General features: G+C 41.0%; 2 protein-coding genes across 14 annotated transcripts in view; one reads left to right on the top strand and one right to left on the bottom strand.

The window, feature by feature from the left end:
* Positions 1–665: 665 nt before the first annotated feature.
* On the top strand, positions 666–13,213 carry LOC124946634. The gene is made up of 6 exons (XM_047487583.1): positions 666–919; positions 2,376–3,481; positions 3,584–3,590; positions 10,084–10,276; positions 10,730–11,037; positions 11,263–13,213. The coding sequence occupies exons 1-6, from the start codon at positions 908–910 to the stop codon at positions 11,731–11,733; spliced, it is 2,097 nt and encodes a 698-aa protein (XP_047343539.1). The 5' UTR covers positions 666–907; the 3' UTR covers positions 11,734–13,213.
* A 3-nt stretch (positions 13,214–13,216) lies between these two features.
* Positions 13,217–23,325, bottom strand: part of LOC124946961 (octopamine receptor Oamb) — a 52,381-nt gene continuing 42,272 nt past the window's right edge. For 7 of the 13 annotated variants that reach the window (XM_047488441.1, XM_047488443.1, XM_047488446.1 and 4 more), the window contains 10 exons: positions 21,646–22,244; positions 19,243–21,449; positions 17,720–17,857; positions 17,356–17,454; positions 17,120–17,247; positions 16,528–16,665; positions 16,131–16,413; positions 15,659–15,820; positions 15,018–15,401; positions 13,217–14,497 (listed from right to left, as the gene is read on the bottom strand). In XM_047488441.1, coding sequence (XP_047344397.1) covers positions 14,339–14,497; positions 15,018–15,401; positions 15,659–15,820; positions 16,131–16,413; positions 16,528–16,665; positions 17,120–17,247; positions 17,356–17,454; positions 17,720–17,857; positions 19,243–19,503 — 1,752 coding nt within the window. In that variant the 5' untranslated portion in view covers positions 19,504–21,449; positions 21,646–22,244 and the 3' untranslated portion in view covers positions 13,217–14,338. Of the gene's footprint in view, positions 14,498–15,017; positions 15,402–15,449; positions 15,538–15,658; positions 15,821–16,130; positions 16,414–16,527; positions 16,666–17,119; positions 17,248–17,355; positions 17,455–17,719; positions 17,858–19,242; positions 21,450–21,645; positions 22,245–22,374; positions 22,398–23,325 lie in introns of those variants that run through there. The other 6 variants (XM_047488445.1, XM_047488450.1, XM_047488449.1 and 3 more) reach the window with 6 other exon arrangements.

Raw genomic sequence — 23,325 nt, 5'->3', positions numbered from 1 at the left:
GGAACTCGAGAAAAAGATCAGACTATGTCCTTCTTTTTCTCCGGTTTGTGGTTTAACACGATAGCCGAGCGCTTTAAAACCCAAATAAATGATTATCTTGTAAAAGAAAAAAGAAGAAAGATAAAGAAATATCGCGAATAAAACACGACGTAGAAAATTTTTGGTAATGTTCAACGTTAATATCAATTAAACGAACGATCTCGTCAAGATAATTAATATCTCTATCTTAACTCTTAATAGAAAGTTTCGGAAGGATGCGATAAATTATATAATAGGATAACTCGCGTGGCTCCGTTTAACCATTATCGATCCGAAGCGTAATTATAACTTCGTAATACCTTCATTAGGCTCCCTTTATCGCCGTTTTAATCGTCATTATTGTTGCTTGCTATTTCGAGAGGGAATACGAGTTAATGCGATAACATTAATTTAGTATCGAATGTATTGTATAGCTACTACTAGTAGGAATATTCTTGCTCTTGCTTTTATCTTTCTTCTTCTTCGTCTTCGTCTTCGTCTTATTTCTCCGTTTGGCTGCCGGCAAAAGGCGACAAAGAAAATCTATACGCCAGTCAGGCGAGAGAGAGAGAGAGAGAGAGAGAGAGAGAGAGAGAGTGTGTGTGTGAGGGGCGAGGGGGAGGAGGGAGGGGAGGAAGAAAGAAAGAGACAGAATCTTCGATCCCGGATGGAGAGGGATACCGAGAAGGAAGAATTCGGTGAACGGATCTCGTTCGCTTTTGTCCTTCGACTGAGGATACCCCTGGTTCCTGGTTCAAAGTCATCGTACTCGACTTCTTCTTGTCTCGGCAACGTATATAAGTCAAATCGAGATCGAAAGCAAGGTGCATAATCCGAACAGTCCTTCGTCGAAGAAGGAGGTTGGAAGAGAAGCCGATTTTGTTACAAGATGCAGCCAATGGTAAGTCCTTTGATCTTTTCACTGGCTTTCTTCTCCGGAACGATCCTCTAAATTAGTTTTAAACTTAACTTATGTTACTTTAAGAAAAGTTATTCAATTTCAAGCGAGTATTTGAAAATTTCTGTGACTGCTTTTTCCAAAATTTCCGCCAAGACTTTCGTATCATAAATCAACAACTTTTAATTAGACGAAACTACATTTTAGCAATTAGGAAAGTCGAGGTAACATCCGTCGTATATAAATATCGTCGTATTTCAACTATGAGTCTACATATATGATCAAGTAAATACGACGGGGATAAACTGTAAATCGTGGCAAAATCCAGACGACCAAACATCGGCTATTCCAATCACGAGTGCGGCCATCCGCAATGTGTAAATATGAGTACATGGGGATCGTGAAACTTCGACCGCTGATTACGTCTGTCCCTGTCTCTCTCTCTCCCTCCCTCTCTCTCTCTCTCTCTCTCTCTCTCTCTCTCTCTCTCTCTCTATCCATCTACCTACCTATCTATCTTATTCCCCATTCTAATTTCCCTCAAATTCACAGAATGTTTCGCCTCTCTCCCTCTCTCTCTCTCTCTCTCTCTCTCTCTCTCTCGATATTTTCCTGTTATGGAATTAATAGATCGAGCGAAAGGATAGATAATAGTGTATAAGATATATATACAATATTTCATTGGATCACGTGTCATTTTAACACTTTTTTATAGATCGTTATTGAATCGCATTCGATTTGTAAGAAGATCGTTTCTCGATATTTTCCCTTTTTCCTCTTTTCCTTTTTCTTTATCTTTTTCTCGGTCCGAGAACATTTATACGAGTCTTATTGGGTCGTAAAGAGAGTTGAATCTCTGGAGACTCATGCAAGTATAAACTCACCCCAAGCGGCATGCGTTCAAGGGAAAGAGTAGCCCCCTCGGTACTGTCAACGCTCGGACCTAAAATTCGCTTTTCTCTTTCTCTCTCTCTCTCTCTCTCTCTCTCTCTCTCTCTCTCTTTCTTTTTCTCTCTTTTGGCTATCTACCCAGCTTGAATCCGAAAGTGTCTCTTGGACCTCTCCACGAAAGGAATTCTAAAAAGCTGAGCACGACTCGACGACACTCTAGAAATTTCTTCTTTTTGCGAGAAAAGAGAAAAATTCACTGAGCGAGCAAATAAATCTGTTCTCATTCGCAATCGGTGTTGTAGAGAAAAAGAGAGAGAGAGAGAGAGAGAGAGAGAGAGAGGGAGAGAGGGAGGGAGAGAGGGAGAGAGAGAGAGAGAGAGAGAGAGATAAATCCATACTTAAATCCTCACGAGTAAATCGAAGCAATGTTTTTTAAAAGGTCTCAAACGTATTATTAAAATAAATAGAGTGTTTTTAAATAAAGCTGAGAAAGTCTTATCGACTATCATCTATTATTCTAGCGTTTTCGAGATCGAAGAAAGTAAGTAAAGTGAGAATACATTTTCAGATAGTACTTCTGGCGATTCTGAGCGTGGCCTCGTGCTCGCAGCTGACTCTAGTGCCGTACGCCTATCTGGCGGATCCACTTCCGGTGTACCATCAGTCTCAGGACACGAGAACCGGGGAGCATGCGTACAGTTACTCCGGTGGACCCTCGGCAAAGGAGGAAGTCAAAGGTCCCGATGGAGTCACGAGAGGATCTTACAGCTACGTCGACGCTCACGGTATCTTACAGTCAGTTTTCTACGTCGCCGACGAGGGTGGCTTCCGGGTTGCGGCGACGAATCTACCGACGGATAGCGATCTGCCCGTTGAAACGGCTGAGATTCTTTTAGCTAAGAGGGCACTATTCGAGGAACAGGCAAGAGCCACGTCGTCGGAGCAATCTTCGAGCGCTCGTCGAAAGCGTAGCTTAACCGAAGAGACGAGAAAAGAACATCGAGAAGAAGATTCGAAGAGCAACAAGCAAGAGGATTATTCGAACGATAAACCCTACGGAGCGTTGGCAACTTTTCTACTTCCAGGATCTTTAGCAACGGCAACGTCTCATCAGAGTCAAGTTAGGATTCATCAGGACGTTCGTACGGAAGGTGTCGATCCGATTGCCAATGCAGTCACCGTCGAGGCTGCTGCCCCCGTTTTACCTCTTATCGATCCCATTAAATCGGAGGTGATCAAAACTCCATTGATCATATCCGATGGATCGGTAGCCTTGCTAACCGATAACGATTATCATCAAAATCGTATAAAGATCCATAGAAATCTCGGATTGGAGGGAGAGGAGCGACGCAAGGACGCTGTCAAGATCGAAACGCCGGTACTCGCTGAAGTTCGTCCGCTCGTTTCCGAGCCGGTCGCGATCCTGGAGCATCGACCTTCCCTTCTCACGGCCGTTTCCTCTCAAAGCGTCACGCAGATTCACCTAAGTGACAAGCACGAGATTCCAAGTATTTACGAGTTGCCCGCCCTTTATCATGCGATCCCTATCGCGAGATCATCGCAATATCGTACGCAGATTCATTCGAGTCAAAGAATCGAAAGCGCCAACGATTCGGAGAATTTACGAGACGATATCAATAAAGAGAACAGTCAAGACGAAGCAATAGGATCCTCGTAAATCGCGCGACACTTTTAAGTATCGTCTTTTCATTTCTTTCAAAACTGCTCTTTGGGAATCTCTTTCTATTTATTTTATCGATCGAAACGCTTTTCTAGGATCGTCGTAACGTCGCGGGGATCGGATGAGGGGGGGGGGGGAAGATAGAGGAGGGAGAAGGGAGGGTGAAGAGTTTCGATCGATCGATAGTTTGTTCTTTCCTCTAATGCCTGTCATTTATATTTCTACTAACTACGTACATACATACACACACACACATATATATATATATATATACATACACACATGCATGCATGCATGCATGCATACATACGTACAGATGTATTATTTAGCACATGTCGATGTCATCGGATCATTGTTAAAGCTTCGCGATCGCTCGATAAATAAAATCACTTCGATTCTCATTAATATTCTACTTAACATTCTTTTACACGACGATCGAATATATATGTATATATGTGTATATATATATATATATATATGGCTATGAAAAATGTAATCTGACTTCGAGGACATCTAATTCTGAGAGACGACCGTTTATAATCAATCGTATCCGTGCTATAATAGTCGTCTCGATTACCCCGAGAACCCGAAATGTCGGAAATCTCTTATGACAGTCGCCGACCTCGATCTTAATTTGACGAGTCGTTCTCGCTTCTGTCTTTCACTCTTTCTCAGCCATGTCAGATCGAAAGCGAGAATTTACAGAATTTAAATGAAGTTAAACGAGCAGTCTCCTTATTCTCTTTCTCGATAACAACGCGGAAGATGTATGTAAAGGAAGAAGGCATAGGCGTGTTCGCGTCCGGCAGCAGGTGGAGAGCCAAGATTTCGAGTGGCCTCGAAACTTCGAACGTAGTCGACCTTCGCTTTACTTCACAATAATACCCACATTTTTCCTCAACTTGTTTTCTTTTCTCTTTTTGTTTTGTTTCCTTCTCTTTTCCTTTTTTTTTTTTTTTTTTTTTTTTTTTTTTGTTGTTTCTTTTTTTTACCCTTTCGATAATTACAAAATATCGCATTTAATTATTTCTCTTCTCGTAATTTATTCTAATGGGCGTGGATAATATTATATTGCTCGTATACATAATCGTTATATCACGTAAATATACGAAGGAATGAATTTACGCGAAGTGATAATAATCGAAGAAAATGGATATCGAAGTCGAATAATATCGTTCTCCCTTTTTCTCGGTAAGTTGTTCGCCATATTTCTCTTAGGGACGCTCGTAAAGAATCGATTTATCCGGTTTCCTCGTCGTACTCCCCGAGCGTTAGACCTTTTGTCGGATCGATCTAATCTCCGAGTCGGACAGTTGCGACAAGTGTCCTATCGGGTCGTCGAACCCAAGAAAGCTAAGATTAGACGCGCGTAGAGCTTCGAGAGCCCCGTGGAATATCTCCTAATACGCGTCTAAAGTTCGCCTCCACCTGGCATACCATTCGTTCTCTTTCTCTCTCTCTCTCTCTCTCTCTCCTTCTCTTTTTACCGGAGGATACTCGTTTCACGAGTCACCAAGGAAGGCCTCAACCTTCTTATTTTCGCGCAAGTTGCATATGCTTGCACTATGGCGTGTGGGTGTCCATAACGGATGGCTCGGTGAAACAGTCCAGCGTGGATTGTACCACGGATCGGTAGATTATGCCGACTACGACGGCTGTAATTCGCCTCTCCTGTGTCAACCTTGATCCTTTCTAATCATCTAAAAGCAAATAAAAGTATCTCGCAAAAACAAGAGGATACATTCCCATTTAAATATTCCATATTCCATTATTACATTATATTACAGTATAATATAATAGAAATAAATAGTAAAGTAATAAAATGTTAAAGTTTCGGAAGTGGAGAGAGCTTTTCATGGTTTCGCGATGTGCAAAGTCAACGTAGTTTGCTCTGTCTCTCTCTCTCTCTCTCTCTTTCTCTCTTTTCTCGTGAGTACCGTTGTTTATGCGGTCATGCCAGATAAAACGAGGAGACTTGGCTTAGACGTACCAAGGTAGAAAGGAACGACGACGATTCTCCCGCGCGATAATAGAAACGTCCAACGTCCTTCTGATAAAAGGTCTGCATATGTTATACCCAGTACTCTCCGTATGCGTTAGCGCATGCGACGCAGATAAGGACGAGTATAATGATTCCCGCGACGTTCTTGGTGCGAGACTACCTACTCCTTTCTCTCTCTCTCGCTCTTTCTCTTTACCTATCTCTCTCTCTCTCTCTCTCTCTCCCTCTCTGCATAGAGATCACAAATTTGCACAGTTTATACGAAACTTTGACTACGTTGACGTCAGAAATGCACCTAACGGAGAAAACCTGACCGAGGTATTATACGACCAGGCAACGTTTTATGAAAATTCAATACCAGTATCGATATGTTCAGATAATCTAGATCTTTTGTTTCCTCTTTATATTGTTATCCTAGGATAGTTTGATAACAAAAAGTATCAAGTATCATAGACGTATACTTTTTCTACTTGAATAACGCGTTTTCCCGATCGAATGAAATATTTGTCAAATTTACACGTACGTAAGAATGTGCGAAATTAATACGCCGTACGTTAAAAAGAATATCAATTATCTTAAGAAGATAATGTTCATTTAAACGGGGACATCAGCTATTTAAAATCGTCTCATTAGCGTTACGTTAACTTTCTCGAGAGAGAGAGAGAGAGAGAGAGAGAGAGAGAGAGAGAGAAAGAGAAAAGAGAGAAAATAAAAGGTAAGAGGATCGAAAGAGAGGGAGAGTGAAGGAACAAGAAAACTTCTTATCGAAGTTTCGATTGATCTTAATTAATTAGTCCGTACGTCGCGCCGTCATCGTCTCGTAGTAGTCGAAGTAGTCGAAATAAGCACGACCGTTTCGACAAAGGATTCGCTAAGCTCGCGTTAAGCTCCCGAAGGCATTCGTTGCAAGTTTCTCGAGCAATCAGCAAATGGAATCGTTAGTTAGCCGGTGTAATCTTCGATCGGATGTTAGTTCTTCCTTGTAGTACACGCTCTCGCGGAACAATCGTGATTCACGATCGGGTTCGAGGCCTTCCTAAGGGAGGAAGAAAGAAAGAAAGAAGAAAGGAAAGAAGGAAGGAAGGAAGAAAGGCAGAAAACTAATCGTGGATTCACGCTGTTTATCGCGAGTCACTTGGACGAGAACGTCTTTGGATCGGGCCGGCTAATTAGCATATTATTTATCGTACCCCCACTCCTTTATTCTTTCCTTCGTTCGCAATTACGCGCACGTGTAGCCATCTTTCGAATAACGCTCTCTGTAATTTCATTCGATTAATCGTACGTACGTAGTAATAAATACAACTACGAGTATAATACCTATGCGTGTAATATAGGGAGAAGTTTTCACTTTGGGAGGGAGGGGGAGGAGGAGGATGATACACCGAGCCCGCATGAGAGAGCTATTAGATTTCGACGCTAAAGTTAAATTAGTTAATAAATTTTCATCCGTTAGGATAATTTCGAATTCTTTCCCTCGCGAATTTACTTTACTTACAAAATCGCGTGTCTTGCGTTCGATCGTTTTTTTTCTTTTTTTCTTTTTTCTTTTTATTCTGTTAAGAAAGAATCGAGAGAGAGAGAGAGAGAGAGAGAGAGAGAGAGGGTAGTTCGAAAGGGTCGACGATCCTTCAAACACGCTCGAACACGATAACGCCGAAGAAAAATTCATGTTTCCGTAAAAGGAGAATGGTTTTGCCTTCGAGCACCGAATTCTCGATAAATTCTCTCAAACTCGTTTCGATCGTTCCTCCTCGTTCACGATTTATCGTGCCGTTCGATAAAAGATTTAACCTCCTCGAGTCGATTCCAAGAGGAAAAGGGAATAATTTAATTATCGTTACGTTTTAATTAAGATCATAAGCGATTAAAAATTTCATCCTTCGTAATCGACTTTTTTCTTTATTTTTCTTCCTTCCTTCCTTTTTTCTCCGGCATGTTGGTGTAAAAAGAGGAAAACGAAGAAATATCGATCGAATTCCATAGGTCGTACTGGTGCAAGCAGATTTACAGCGACGTTTCGCGCGTAGGCACGCGAAGGGTCCGCGGAAGGGCTCGAGAGATTTCGTACGAGCATTTTCATAAATTATAGCGTCACGGTATATTATTTATGTAACACTTTAACGAGGCAGCACCGTAATTTTGCGAGCCGCCAATTTTTCTTCGGGTTAAGTCCGACTCCGGTACCGATTCGCTTGGTCCATCCGATGGACCGAACGGATGATCTTTCGTGCCGCCTCGAACATTCACGATGCGCGTGTCTTTTTCGCGTGCGCGTTCACGCACAAAGATACATCTATATATCGCCAAGAGAAAAAGACATTAAAGGATCCGCTAGCGCGGACGCGCGTTTGCTCGCTCTGTACACGAATCATACACACCGGCTAAGGAACAAGAAAGAAGAAGAAGAAGAAGAAGAAGAAGAAGATTTTACGAGGATGGAAGAGAGTATTCGCCTCGGTATCGACGATAAAGAAGCCGTCGAGGTGCCCTTCTAAGGTCCTCTGCCGTGCAGGAACCTGCATCGACCTACCTCGAAATATCTTCCAATCGGAATATTTTCTTTTTTATTTTAATAAGCATTACTGAGGTTCATTACGCTATATTCGTTATATCCATATTATGTCAGAATTTTTCTATTCCTCTCGGTAGAGAAAAAAACGTAATCAGAACCAAATGAATCCGATCCCAGAAGGCTATCGGAAAATCGATAAACGAGACGTATCCTTTGCGAGAAATCACTTGACACGGGAGTCGCGTTTAAGTGCCAATGTCAAAACCAACGCGATCTCTCGCCCACGTGCTCGTTAAAAACTTTAAAGAAAAGAAATTCAACTCGCGCCGCTGTTGTAGTTACAACTACACGAGTATACGAGTAATTCCAATGGAATTGATGAACTCGTTACGTTCTATACCAACCCCCTCACTCTTCCTTGCTTTAACGTCGTAGGATTAAGTGCCGTACCGGTACTAACAATAAGAACGAGAAAATTCCGACCTCCTCTAATTTACGCAACGCGATATGGAAATATTTTCTACGTGCGGGATATTCTCCCAGTCCTTCCCTATGAAACGGGATACACGTATGGGAGGCAAGGAAAGTATCTGATTTAATACCCCACCGACGTTTTCATGCCGCTAGCCTTTTCGTTCCAGAAATGTTTTACCCTATTCTATACTATTTCAATACCTATTTGTTCAATATCTTTTCCTTCTTTCATACATTTATTTACAGTCCGTATAACAAAGTCTACCGATGAAAAGAAATCGTTCGACTACGAATCTATCCGAATAATTGAGATTATTATAATGTCGATTCATGCATTAGTTCGATCTTATAATCATTTTCTATTTGTAATCTTTTTATTATTTTCGATTCAATACGAATATCTGAAAGATCGAAAAAGAGATTTGCTTTTCGAAGGATCGAAAGGATCAACGTCCCACGATATAGGTAGACCTATAAACATTGATTTATCTGCCTGGAAATCGAACTCTGGCTGATTTGTGGCCTTGGGCGGCCCTGAGGGGAGAAACGTATAGGCCCTCCTCATAGGGCCCTCATAGGGCCCAGGTACACGTCATCCTGGTGGGGCATCGCGAGTGGCTCGTGCTGCTGCGGGCAGTGCAACCAGAGATGGGGAGAGAGAGAGAGAGAGAGGGAGAGGGAGAGAGAGAGAGAGAGAGAGAGAGAGAGATTCACCTGGGGATCCTCCTATATAAGAGGATGGAACCGAGAGCTCACACTCTCATATACGTTAGCTAAGCCCGCGGGGTATTATATTCTACGCGGACACGTGGAAAAGAGGAATAAGAAGTGACAGGGGAAGTAAATAATAACGAGGGGGAAAAAAAAAGTAACGACTTCATCATGATAAGCGTGAGTGATAAGCGTAGAAAAAAGAAACAAAAAAAAAAAGCAGAAACAAAGAAAAAAACCACAAACGCATCTTGGACGTTAAAAAAAAAATAGAAAGAAAAAAGTCGATATTCCGTATTTGACTGTAACTCGTACGTTTGCTCGTCGAAAATACTGTTTTCGACTGTCTATAGAAGGAAAATTGAATTATCTTTGCATATCAGGGGTCGGTCGATCGATCGATCGATCGATCGATTGAATTAAACCCAGGGAAAAGACGAGTACGTTCAATTCGGAGTTAGCTAGCTTTCATGGAAAGTTGTTTGCAACACCGCTAAGAGAGAAACCGTCTTAATTGTTTCACGAAAATCAACTCGACGAAGTTTCCAAAGTCGGAGGAACTCGTACCGTATAGTTACTGCTCTTCTTTTGTCATTTTCGTACGTGCCCTTTTCTAAGGGTGTCCCATCTTTCTCTCTCTCTCTCTCTCTCTCTCTCTCTTTCTTTCATTGTTCGCTACTGAATACTTCGATCCTTCGATCGAACGAATCTTTAGTAGAGTTACTTTCGAGTTACTCGCTTTTTAACGCGACACGTATTTAAACTTCCTCGTTAGCTCCTTTTCATCTCCATAGGTCGATTTCGTCGACAAAAGCGCGTAACGAAGACTTTCTTCCATTTCGTGACAATTAACAGTTAATCGATTAAGCCGATCTCTTCTTTATGCTTTTCAGACGATCCTGTTCAGCGTATTGCTCGGTTCTTCCTTAAGCAGTCCAATAGCAAACGTTTGGGTTAGTCCCATAGGAAGCATCTCGCCGTTACGACAATATCACGTGCAAGATGGATCGGGATCCTATCGATATTCATTCACGGGACCGCATCACGCTAAGACTGAGTCTAATCTGAATGGAGTCACTCAGGGTGGTAAGTCGTCCGTTCATAGGCCGTATCTGCCGAATTTTTTCCCCGGTAATTGATGGATTTTCCATACGCATCTTTCGTCGTATAACGATCGATAAAAGGCGCGAAAGTAAATATTATATTCGTCCTTGAGCTCGTTGATGTAGGTAATTATGTCGAAATGAGAGAGAGAGAGAGAGAGAGAGAGAGAGAGAGAGAAAAATTGTCACCGGATGATAGTAGGTGAATAATCGTTCCCTTAAAGGAATGCATTCTTATTTGAAAGTATGACGAGAGACTACCTACGCGTTCGTCAATGATTATTCGTCATCAACGATATGGCGCAATAAACACTTATGCAAGAGATATCAATTCGTGCGCACGCGCAATCGACTTGTTACTAACGTTGGAAAAAGAACGATTGATTATTTAATCGGATAAGAAAATTGTTCGATATCATTTCTCCTTTCTTCTAAGGTTATTCCTACATAGACGCTAACGGAATTCTACAAACCGTCTCGTATACCGCGGACGATCAAAATGGCTTTAGAGTTAGCGCGAGTAATCTTCCTGAAGCGGCCAAGAACGAGCATGATCAGATCGAAGACACCCCGGAAGTAGCAGCAGCCAAGCGAAATCACTTAGAGGAATTGCAGAAATCGCAGCTGGCCGATCGACCGAACTGGAACGATCAGAATATTCTATCCTATAAGATCTTACCTCCGTATGTCAGTTATGCACAGTTACAACCGTCCGAGAGTAAAATCGTAGAACGAGAGATTCAGGTAAAATACGTCTCTGCTGTACCAGCGTTTCTCAAACAGTTCTATTCTACGAATAGAATACGATAGATATTTTATCGTATATATTTTATAAAGAAAATAAATATTCTTCGTGCGTTTAACAAAATGTCTCGAGTTAGAACAACAAAGAGCTTCGCTTATTTCGATAATCGATTAGACGAAAAGAGAATGAAATTTATTTATTGGGATAAATCTTTTTCCATACAGAGCACGAAAAATCCATTCCTATTGTCTCAAGCGGAAGCCGACAATATTCAAGTTCCGAAGCCGGATCCAACGCTCTCTCAAGCGTCTCCAAGCTCATTGAACGTTCGGGACACCTCGGCGAAGGACGAAGGACAATCCGAATCGGATAATCCGAATGCATTGGAGATCGGAAAATTCCTACAAATGCCAAACGTTCATAGGACCGTGGCATTGCCTGCCCCATACGTATTCCCCGTTTTACCATACAGATTACTTCACAGCTCGCTTCATCATACTCAGGATTCTTTGGGGCAATACGATTACAGTTACACCGGCGATTCCAGTGCAAAAACGGAGTCAAGATCCTTGGACGGAACTACGAGGGGTGCTTACAGTTACATAGATCCCAATGGTATTTTGCAACAAGTCCATTACGTTGCCGATCATAATGGGTTTAGAGTGCTTGCTACGAATCTACCGGAAGCGAAATAACTAAGTCCATAGAGATATTGTTTTCTTTTTCACGAGCGAAAAGTTAAAAAGAATGGATAGAGAAAAGGATAGATAAGTAAATAAATGAAATGAAAAAGATCTACTCTCTACGGAAAATCTAATAATACTTGTTTAGAATTTCAAATAGAATGCACAACGTTGAAGGTTACCCCTTTTACTCTCGGTACTCCGATTTTTTACTGCCATAAAAGCCGATTGTATAAGTGATCAGTATCGCATCGTATCACGGTGTAACGGTGATCTTATAATTCGACGAAATCATTATTGTAATTAATTTTGGAATTAATGATAAACTATGTTTAAGAATAATTTTTACTTTAGCAAATATATACATATGTTCGAAACTATGTCCTCGAACGATGTTTCTTTCACTCTGTCTTCCTTCTAATAATAAGTCTTTTTTTCCGAAGGGGAAGAAAAAGGAAAAAAAAAAAAAAAAGAAAAGATAAAAGGGATCATTGAACGAAATCCGAATACGATGACTAAAAGCGGGCTAAACCCTTTTTCGTCATATCGAATCTATCGCCCGAAGTGAAATAAGCACGATGTAATGTTTCGCACATTTCACAGAACAATATGGATAATTATTGCCATCGTTGGACATTGAAATAACATGGAAATGCCAGGCACCAAAGCGAACGCGTAGCCGCTGGCGATAACGAGATGGAACACTCTCGGAAATAGTTTAACATTATCGATCTGTCTCTCTCTCTCTCTCTCTCTCTCTCTCTCTCTCCCTCCCTCCCTCTCTTCCCCGCTTCACGGTGGAAATACTGCAGGTGTCGTTATAAACGATTAAATCGAAAACAGCTTGATTCCTTGAAAACAAACAAAATTATTAAAAATAAATCGAAACGAAAGGTTGAACGATCTTTTAAATCTTGAACCCGTAACAATTTTACTTTCATTATTTTCGGAGTAATCAATCTGTTTGATATTCTGCTCAGTGACGTTATTATGATATCGAAAGCTACAGGTGAAACACAGGAAAGAGAATCAAATTCAATTGAACGACGTCAACGCGTCAAGCGCACCTGTCGAAATGTAATAAACACACACTTACATGTTTCTGCATATATATCCGTAATATTTCCATTTGCATTATGTAACGTTGGCGTGTATTTTTGTGTGCATTTTTAGATTATTTCTCATAGACGTTAAATTAGACGTTATAATCAAAGATATTAATGAATCATTAAGATTTTGTCGAGTCGCTGATAAACACTCCAAACACGTTTCAGCGTCATAGCCATTTTTGCTCCATTTTTCATCTGTCCCATTTGACATTTTGTATGCATTTAATAAATATGCCAGTAAGTATCATATCTATGGTATACGGGACGCGTTAAATATCGATCTGTCGCTTTTTAATCGTTACTCTCATATGTTACAAATACGTGAATATATACGTACCTTGATCTCCCTCGTGACGACTTACGGAGAAAATTAAAAAGAGAAAATCTAATGGTAAAAGATCAATGGACTCGGAACTTTATTCGCACGTATTCACATTGTTTACTTGCAATCGTTCGTAACGTTATTCATACGGTATATCACATAATACATTAATCGCGCATATTATATTCGCTGCTAACTTTTCTACCTGCTTTTCTTTTCCCTTTGCATAATACGCAATCGGTCGAAAGGAATTGCAAGTGTATTTTGCTCTTAAGCGTGAGGACTTTCTTTTATTCTTCCTTCTTTCTTTCGCTTTTTCTTCGCAAGAAAGAAATATCTATCGATGCGAAAAACGTTCCAACGTTTTGGACGAGAAAAGAAAAAGAAAAGAAAAGGTAAGTTTTGTATGTATGCATGTATGCATGATGCGTGTATGCATGTATGTATGTATGTATGTATGTACGTATGCATGTATATATATATATATCGGCTGGAGGAGAACACACGATTTGCACGATTCAACGAACACCATTTAGACGTAGAGAAGGTTAACGACTGTCGACTTTTGACTTAATCTTACTTAACATTATCTCACCGTGTATACACGAAATCTTTTGTGATATGTACAACACGTGTATGTGCGGTTAATATACCTATCAATGTCTCCATAGAATGCCTCCTTCTTTACGATTCGAGAACTTACGATGACGATATAATAATCATTTATAATAATACTTACGACATCTAAAGTAAACGCGTGTTTTAGGACACCACTTCCCCGTCTCCTCCAACTCCTTCTCCTTCTACTACTTCTTCTCTCCCTCTTTCTCGTGATATTCAACCCTCTCGTGCAATTACTCGTATGCGCGCGCGTTGTATTCAATAGTCGATTATTATCGCATTATTTCTGTTGCTATCTTATCCACAATCGTCGTTGTCTTCGCATCGTTTAAATTTCCGTTTAAACGAATCCATTTTTTGGGACAAAGAGAGAGAGAGAGAGAGAGAGAGAAAGACAGAATGAAAGAAAAATTGAGAAATAATGATAGCGATAGAGATAGAAAGAAAGAGAGAGAAAGAGAGATAGAGAGAGAGAGAGAGAGAGAGAGAGAGAGAGAGAGAAAGAGAAAGAGAAGGGTCTCAGGCTCTATAGGACGAATGTATCCTGATCGTCGAAGTTCTGCGGTCAAAGGTGACGCGGTGCGCACCAGCTCCGACTGGCTAGAGTCATCTGGACTCGCTCGTCGAATGTACAGTCGGTTCTGATCCGGGATCCTGGTCGGAGTCGTCCATGGAAACGCCCTGCTGCTGCACACGCATTGTATAACTTGGACTTCTCTCGCTTCTGCGGGATCGAAATAAAAGAACGTGCTCGATTAGAGAGAAATCATTTTTCACAATCCGTCTTCGAGTGTGGAGATTATTCGATGAGAGTCGAGAGAATCGACCGGAGAAGGAGAGAGAGAGAGAGAGAGAGCGAGAGAGCGAGAAAGAGAGAGAGAGAAACACATACGTACACTCATCGATATGCGTTTTTTTTCTCTCTTACAATTTTTAGCATTTTGGACCGTGTTTCTCGTGTATGTATGCGCTTCTTTATAGAACCATGGAGAAAGAGAAAGAGAGGGGTGGGGGTGAAAAAAGGATAGAGAGAGAGAGAGAGAGAGAGAGAGAGAGAGAGACGACTGTGGTCACAAATTGTTGTTCACTTCTCCGTTCGAAATTTTGAAAGAATATTGGAGCTTCGAGCATATGGCTTAATATATACGGCTGTAATTTTAAGGAAGCCGACGAGGTTAGAGATGTCGTAGGGGCACGATTTCAACGTCGAGGGTGCGTGATATCAACTCTTTAATAAAACGCGCCTTGTAACTTTGTTCCTCCCACCTCATCGCCAATTGGCTGCCGTCGCTACCGCGCCGTAACGTGTTGGCTCGCCGTTTGCAGAAACACCTGCAGATTATTCGCTTGAAGGCCGAGCGAAAGTCCTTGCTGAAGAGCGCGTAGATGCAAGGATTTATCGCGGAGTTGCAATATCCTAGCCAAAATAGTACGCTGAAGACGGTTGGGTGGATGCAATTCGGGCAGAACGCACGTAGGAGATACATCGTGAAGAATGGCAGCCAGCAGAGTATGAAGCCACCGACTATGATACCCAAGGTCTTTGCCGCTTTTGTCTCCATTCGAAATCTCTTCACCTGTGACAGACGTCTTTCCTTTTCGCTTTTTTCAACCTCACATTTTTCGTGCTTCAATAAAAACATACATTAGACTCTACGATTATTCTTAATGTTTTGTTTTCTTTTTCTCTTTCTTTTTCTTTTTTTTTTCTTTTTTTTCTTTCTTTTTTTTTCAAACCCAACACGTTCCCGACGACCGCCGCATCTCGTATTAATTAAAAAACAAATAAGCGAGCAAAAATAAATAACTCTGTATAATGACTAATATACATTATACTAGTACTTTTCCAAGTAATTACAACATTAAAGAAGCTACGTGTAGATACCTGTGCCTTTATATTTCGTTTACCCATCTTCATCATCCTAGGCTTCTCCTCTTGGCCCTGAGCTAGTTCTCGAAGCGTTACCTCGTCACCCGTCAACTGACTCTCGCAGCTACTCCTTCTGCTGGGTCTCCTCATACTGCCTACTCTGTTTATACCGCCGACCTATCGCAAAGGTCAAAGAGCGTATTACTTCGTCCTGACTTTTTTTGCTCGCCTTCGTTTATACATCCAACGAAGGGATTTTCGTAATAAATAAAAGTACTACGCCCACTATATTACATTGAAAATATTATCCATAGACGTATACGTATCGCACTTAAATATTATTTCCTTAGATATAACTTTCTATTTTAACGATTATTACATCTATTATTCTTCTCCTTTTCTTTACACAAAGTGTAGAAGAAAATCGGTTTTTGGTTCGTTAACGTTTATTTCATGTTCAAACAAGGATCAAGCACGCAATGCTTACCTTCAAATGCGTACTCCTAGAACTCGGACAGAGCTGAGTCTGCGTTTGTCCGTTACTATAATGCACGGAAACTTGAGAACACCTCGAAGGAGTCCTCTCGAGAGTGTTGCACTTTGTGTTTAATGTTTCTGTACTCGGATACGATACCGAGATCTTGATCTTTTCCTTTCTGACGGAACTGCGAGTGGAATAATCCGGGCTTCTTGGACTACCGTTGTTACTACCGTTGTGAACGCTTCCGCGTCCTCGATGTATCCTCAGTGTTAATCTCTGTTCGTCGAATCTACAATAAACAAATGTCAAGGTTCCTCTTTAATGACTATTGATTCTCTCTCCTATCTACCGAGGAAACATTTGTTAAACATTTTGTTCATTTCTTTATTTATTTTATTTTTACCTGGATCCAAACATTTTGGAACCCTTGGTGGTACGAAAGCCCTGATTGATGGCTTTCGTTGTGGAAACGGCTGCATTGTAGATTCTCCAATAGAAAAAGAGCATTACTAACATCGGTATGTAGAAGGAGCCTAGAGCGCTGTAAAATGACGATTCGAAAAATCTGTCAAAAAGAGAAAAGGAAGAAAAAAGGAGAGAGAGAAAAAGAAAAGAAAAGAAAAGAAAAGAAAAGAAAAAATCACAGAACGAACTTTGAGAGAAAAATAGAAGAGTTAAATGGGACTATTCCTCGATTCTTACTCTTCTCTTTTTCTCGATCTTGTCTCGCTTCGAAGATATAGATCCTCGGAGATAAATAGTCGTAAAGGATTATTAATAAAAATAGTTCGTAACACTTTAGGTCGATCGGTATGAGGTAGTAAGCGACGGGTTTTCAAATATGAATACTCATGAATTTCAGGTTGACGTATACGCCGAAGGATTAAATAAGCCGATGCCGAGTGAGAGGGAGGACGAATAATGAATAATTTGGGCGGGCAATTTTTCCTCGCGGAAAAGCGGAAGGATAATAAATATATCCGAGAGAGACTCGCCTGTAAACGACATATCCGGCGTCATTGGTCAACTCGCAGATCCACGGACACGGTTTCACTGGCACTATAATGGTGGTAGTGTTGAAGGGGCCGTTCTGCGTAAACGTCACGTTGTGCGTAGGATGAGACTGAAACGATAAATATACAAATATATAGATAGCCAGATAGACATTTTTCAAGATAATGGTAAATTAAATTTTGTTTGTTTTCTTTTTTCTTTCCTTCCTGTCACATACCCGTTTATCTTTCCAACCGACCAGGGGTGGAAAACAGATGACGAAGCTCAGAATCCAGACTGTGGCGACCAGAAGCCTTGCTCGTTTCGGAGACATTAACTGAATCGAAAAAATGATCGATCAATATATACAATGTTATTACTCGAAATTTTTCTTTTCTTATTTACTTATCAAGTTACTTCGAATACACGAATTGACCGGGATCCTTTTATTTTTATCAAATTCTTTGGAATAAAATACAAATCCACTTTAAATGCCAGAGACACACACAGAGAGAGAGAGAGAGAGAGATCGAGTGTATCATCTAATAAACGACTATTTGAGATATTCCAAGCGTTCGAACGATGTGCTGGTGATTACTTGCCTGGGGATAACTGACGGGTCTGGTCACCGCCAGATATCTGTCGAGACTGATTGCACAAAGGTTCAGTATCGACGCGGTGCACATCCAAACGTCGACGGCTAGCCAAACCGAACACCATAGATCACCGAATATCCAGACCTTTGGAAAAAGAAAAAAAAAGGAAAAAACAGAGAGAAGAAGAGAGAAGGAGGGAGGTAGGCAGGGAGGGAGAGAGAGAGAGAGAGAGAGAGAGAGAGAGAGAGAGAGGGAGAGAGAAAAAAAGAGAAAGAGTGAAGCGAAGTTTCACACGAACAAAACGATTATTGTCATATAAACGTGTGAGAGATATCCCATCGAAATAAACGGAGAACATTGCTCGTTCTCGCGAATGCGTATTTCCTCGTTTAGAATGTACACGCTCGTGCGGAACGACAGAATATCGAATACCATAAGAGTAAGTGAACACGATTGAACGCGTTCAGTTTCGTTTTACTTTAACCCAGTCAGTTTATCGCTGACTAAACTCCGGAGAATACGATCGATCATTAAATAGTAGCGCGCGAGGATACCAATTATTTTATTCTTCTTCTAACAAATTAATAAAATTATTAATCGAGACATTGACACGAACGTATCATTTCCCTACCTTCTATTGAAAATAGAGGGAACTTTTTGAGAATGATCAAGGTTATCCGCAATTAACTTATTTATCGAGACTTATCGCGATATCGTATAATTCTATTCGAAGGGACGAGGTACCGCCTTAGAAATCGTCAAAGGATTAATGGAAGACCAGTTTCTAAGCTCGTTATCTTAGTCCGGAGGCGACTTAATACGCACGTGCTCACACTTTCAAACGATCGATAGAGCGAATGCGAGTACGAGAAAGAAAGAGAGAGAATAAGAGAGAGAGAGAGAGAGAGAGAGAGAGAGAGTGTATCAAGAGGCTCACCTACGAGCTTATCACGATGCTCGTTCGATCTCGATCTTGTTATCTGCGAAGCGTGCGGTTAGAACAAGGCGAGGACGAGCAGTAACGCATTAATGGTACGACTAGATCGATCTCGAATATGTGTACGTGTGGTTGCTGAGGGCGAATAGCCACGCGTACCATCTATGTACGTACGTAACGTACATACATACGTACATATGGGAGAAATTCGAACGCGACAGCCGAAGGGCCCTTCCACGGTTCGTTTTGCAGCTAAGCGTTCCTGCATAATGCCGTATCGTGTACGTAACGATGTATAGCCTTTATGCGATGGTCAAACTCTCTCTCTCTCTCTCTCTCTCTCTCTCTCTCTCTCTCTCTAACTCGTACTATACTCCAACAGATGTGAAAGCGTTAGTGTGTGCGCGCACACGTAGGCGGGACTTCGGCAACCACCTGTTTCAAATTACGCTTCTACCCTAATATCGATATTCCGAGCACTGATACACGATGGATCGGCTCTTCGAATCGTATAGAATGAAATCGATGTATCCGATGAATCGAACGAACAATGAATGACAATTTAGTATTGGTAGATAATAGCAGAACTTACCTTGAAGACTTCCCAAGTGGCACTGAATGGAAGAACAGCGAGTCCGACCAAGAGATCAGCCACAGCAAGACTGACAATGAACATGTTCGTCACGTTTCTGAGCTTGCTCGTGTAATAGACGGCGAGTATAACGAGGACGTTACCGAGCACGACCATCACGTTGACGATAGCCAGAGTGATCAGGGTGAATAGGATCCATGGGCCGGACCACTCGACGCCCTCGTACAAAGCAGTGCATGCACTGGCGTTCAATTCTCGCATCTTAATTTGACTCGGCCACCTCGCGATCAGAATCTTCTTTTTTCGCGAATCCAAGAAGATGACGATGACGACGATGATACGAGGGATTTATGGATACCCTACCGACGCCACCATGAAACTCCATTCTCGAGAAAATGATATTTTCTCTCTTCTTCTCTCTTTCTCGTTCGCTCTAACGTGCTCTCGCAAAAAAACGCTCCATTGCTTACTTCTCCGGATCGAAGACTTTTTCTCTCTCTCTCTCTTTCTCTCCCCAATACAACGGATAACTCTCAGCGAGAACACGTCTATTTGTCCGAGTCGATCCTCCCAAGTCGTTCGCACGGAATAAGGAAGAAGAAGAAAACAGAAGAAGCCAAGTGCTTCGACGAAATCCTTCTTCCTTAAAGAAGACAAATCCTTATTTTTTCATTTCTTCGAATTTATTTCGACGTAGACGCAACACGCGTATCGTTCACTAAATAAATATTAATTGTCCTCGTTGTTAAGGGTTCCACTGCTTCCCGTTCGATTAATTAAGAACGTACACTTTAGCACTTTTCACAAGAAAAATCACTTCCCTTCTTAATTCGAATCTCGCGTGGGCTTAAAAAATAACACGAGCCTTACTTCCTTGAACGCGTATTCGAAGAAAAAAAGAGAAAGAACAATCGAGCGTATTGGTCGTACGTTCGACGTTTGATATTCTGTTTTTGGGAATACGAAAGATCTTCCTGAGACCTTTAGGGATCAGAAAGATTTCATCGGAAATTATTTTCCCCGGAAAAATCTCGCTTTCTAGTCGCTGATGCCGCCCGATCCATCATCGTCATCATCATCGCCATCACCATCGTCGTCATCGTCGTCATCGTCGTCGTTGTCATCATCATCATCATCATCATCATGATCGTCATCATCGTCCTTCTAGAATCATCCTAAATCCTCTTTATTTCTTCCTCTTTTTTTCCCCCCTTTTTATTCTTCTTCGTCCTTGAATAGGCAAAATCTAACAAATTTTTGCCCACGCAACGAAACCTTTCGACATTTTCTACTTTTGGGATTTCTCACATAGAGAAAATTCGAAAGGAGAGGGAGAGAAAAAAAAAGAGTCCCTCGCGAGAACGACAAGGTTCCACTTTATCGATCGTTTTTCCTTTTTTTTATTGATTTTTATCTCCCTATAGGTCCACTCTAGTCGATATTTTCCAGCTTCGCTTTTCAATCCTGCTTTTTTTTTTCACTTTTCTTTTCTTCCTTTATCTTCCACCTTCTCGGTATCTTGTAGACTCTAGAAGAGAACTAATCCTCTCTCTTTCTCTCTCTCTCTCTCTCTCTCTCTCTCTCTCTCTCTCTCTCTCTCAGCATCAACCTCGAACAAGCAAGTAGAGTCACGTTCTATCACGAAAGCTTTCGAGCTTTTCGCAGCTCAAATCGAATTCGGTATACTCGAGGAGAGAGAGCGAGAAGAGAAGAAGGTGGATGCGTTCTCTCTCTCTCTCTCTCTCTCTCTCTCTCTCTCTCTCTGTCTGTCTGTCTGTCTCGCTTACTCTTTCTATTTTCAACAAAAGATGAACTCGGCCTTAAGAAGAATCGGACGACGTAGCAATAAGAAGGTTAGCCTCTGTTACAGTAAGCACCTCCTATTTCCTTTTTCTTCTTCTTCTTCTTCTACTTTTTTCGTCCTCGAACGTCTACGACAACATCGACGACAACTCTAGTCGAAGTCTTCTAGTTTCTTTATTCCTTTTCCTTTTTTTCTTCTTCTTTTCTCTTTCTGTTTTCTTATTTTCGCATCAGTCGAACTTCCACGCGAACGGACATGACCTCCTCCTTCTCCAGTGTTCTTCCTCGTTTTCAAGAATCGTTCAACCGATCGTCCTGTTACCTTCGAGCTAACCCGCCTCGAGCTCCTCCTTCCTCTCCCGAAGGATCCATGGATAGGAAAGAGAGAGGTGGACTTTTCGAATCTGAATAAGTTAAATTTTTTATGTGATGCCAAGTAGAGAATGTAAATAAAGATGAAAGCTCGGAAATTAAATGTATATTTGATAAGGAAATAAATTCAACGATTAATCTTCTTTCGTTTGATTCTACCTGATTGGACTTTAAAATGAAAAAATAACTTAAGGCTCTGTATAATAATATTTCGAAAGAATGTTTTACCTAATTCTCCCCGCTTGTTTTTCGCCTCTTTCTCTTCCGTTGATGATTTATCTCTTTCTCTCTCTCTCTCTCTCTCTCTCTCTCTCCCGCTCTCTCTCTCGCTCTCTCTCGCTCTCTCTTTCCTCTTATCTTTTTTTTAATCAGCCTTTGCAAAAAAGGCTCTACGCGTGGAACACGTTCACGGCTAGACGACAATTTCTATGAGTCAAAATCACAGCCAGTTGAGAAAGTAAAAAGAAAAGGAAAAAGAAAAAAAAACAAGAGGAGAAAAAGAAGCACGGGTATATATATTTTTTTCCTTTTTCAATCTCTCTTCCTCCTCTTCCTCGTTCGTCCCTTCTTCCCTCTCCTTCAGGCGTCTCTCGTTGATGGGACAGGAGTTCTTTCGACACTCGACGCACTCTCGGTACCTGAGCAATCTGAAGCGGATTTCCTTTCTGATGCGCTTCGCTCGCATTATTTCGACCGATCCTCAACTCGGTCTCTCTTCCCTCCTAAGAGATCCTCTCGAAATGTACGAAGCGCATTTCCAGCCCGTGTGCAAGCTCGTCGACCCTCTATGACAAACTCTCGATCGTTCCTCTCGATCCAAAGATCACCTGAAACAAGTAAATTCCATTTACGATTTATTTTTCCTACGATATTTTTTTTTATCCAACGTATATGTCTACACATACATACATACATACATACATACATACATACATAGATACATACATAGATACATACATACATATTGAATATAAAATATTTTCCTTTCGAATAGAAGTATCCCGGTTGAATAGAAAATGTCACAGTTCGGGAAAAAATACAATTACAATTATTCACTGCACCGTTAACGTAAGAATAGAAAATTAGAGAACTCCGATACAGAAGTTTCGCTTTGCAGAAAAGTTACACAATTCCGTTTAAAGAAAAATATTGTATAAGGAAAGAGAAGTAAGGAGAGAAAAAAAAAATATAAAATGGCAAATCGCAACTGCAACCTTTTCCCCGCTTATCTTCATCCAAAGAGGAAATATATAGCCCAGCCATTTTGCGTGGTCTACCAGGTAGAGTATGTACCATGGAAGAACTCTCAGTAAACTCACATAATAAGACCGAAAGCGATTTCTCTAAACTTTTCTTCGACTTTTCTTAGGAGGAGCTTTCGAGCATCGAGAAAAGGCCTTTCTTTTTCGATGATATCGATTCTCTTCGCCTAACGGTCACGCTCGAACAAAATGGTAAGTTCGATTTAAACGAAAACGAGTTCGGTAATATATACATATTATATTATATTATCGATTTTTCTTCTCTCTCCCTTTAATCAACGACAGAAAAGAGAATCTGAATTTCATGAAAAAAGTTATTTCGAAGTATGTATATGAATGCACATAGGTATATATACATTTCCAAGAACGTTCGGTTCGTTTCGTTCGTTACTCTAATTGTTTCTCGATTTATTCCAAGCATAAAATACGTTTTAAGACTCGCAATTAGCCACCGATATATTTCTTTCTCTTTAAATCGTCGATAAAAGTAGAAATATGCGCTTTCTTATTTCAACTCCCTAGCCTCTCTCTCTCTCTCTCTCGAACTAAACGAACTCTTTTAAAATCCCAAAGAGAGACGTTTTAAAAGAAGTATACTGAATCGTCCTGGAAAAAAAGGAAGGAAAAGAAAGGAAAAGGAAGGAAG

Source organism: Vespa velutina, chromosome 2 (genome assembly GCF_912470025.1).
Source record: "Vespa velutina chromosome 2, iVesVel2.1, whole genome shotgun sequence".
NCBI lineage: Eukaryota > Metazoa > Arthropoda > Insecta > Hymenoptera > Vespidae > Vespa > Vespa velutina.
Note: the sequence above shows the minus strand (reverse complement) of the source record. Positions and strands in the feature narration are given on the sequence as shown.

Excerpts from the sequence above, each read along its gene's own strand:
- LOC124946634 (XM_047487583.1), top strand. Across the intron at positions 10,277-10,729 it reads GAATGGAGTCACTCAGGGTG|GTTATTCCTACATAGACGCT; the intron begins GTAAGTCGTCCG and ends CTTTCTTCTAAG. Across the intron at positions 11,038-11,262 it reads TCGTAGAACGAGAGATTCAG|AGCACGAAAAATCCATTCCT; the intron begins GTAAAATACGTC and ends TTTTCCATACAG.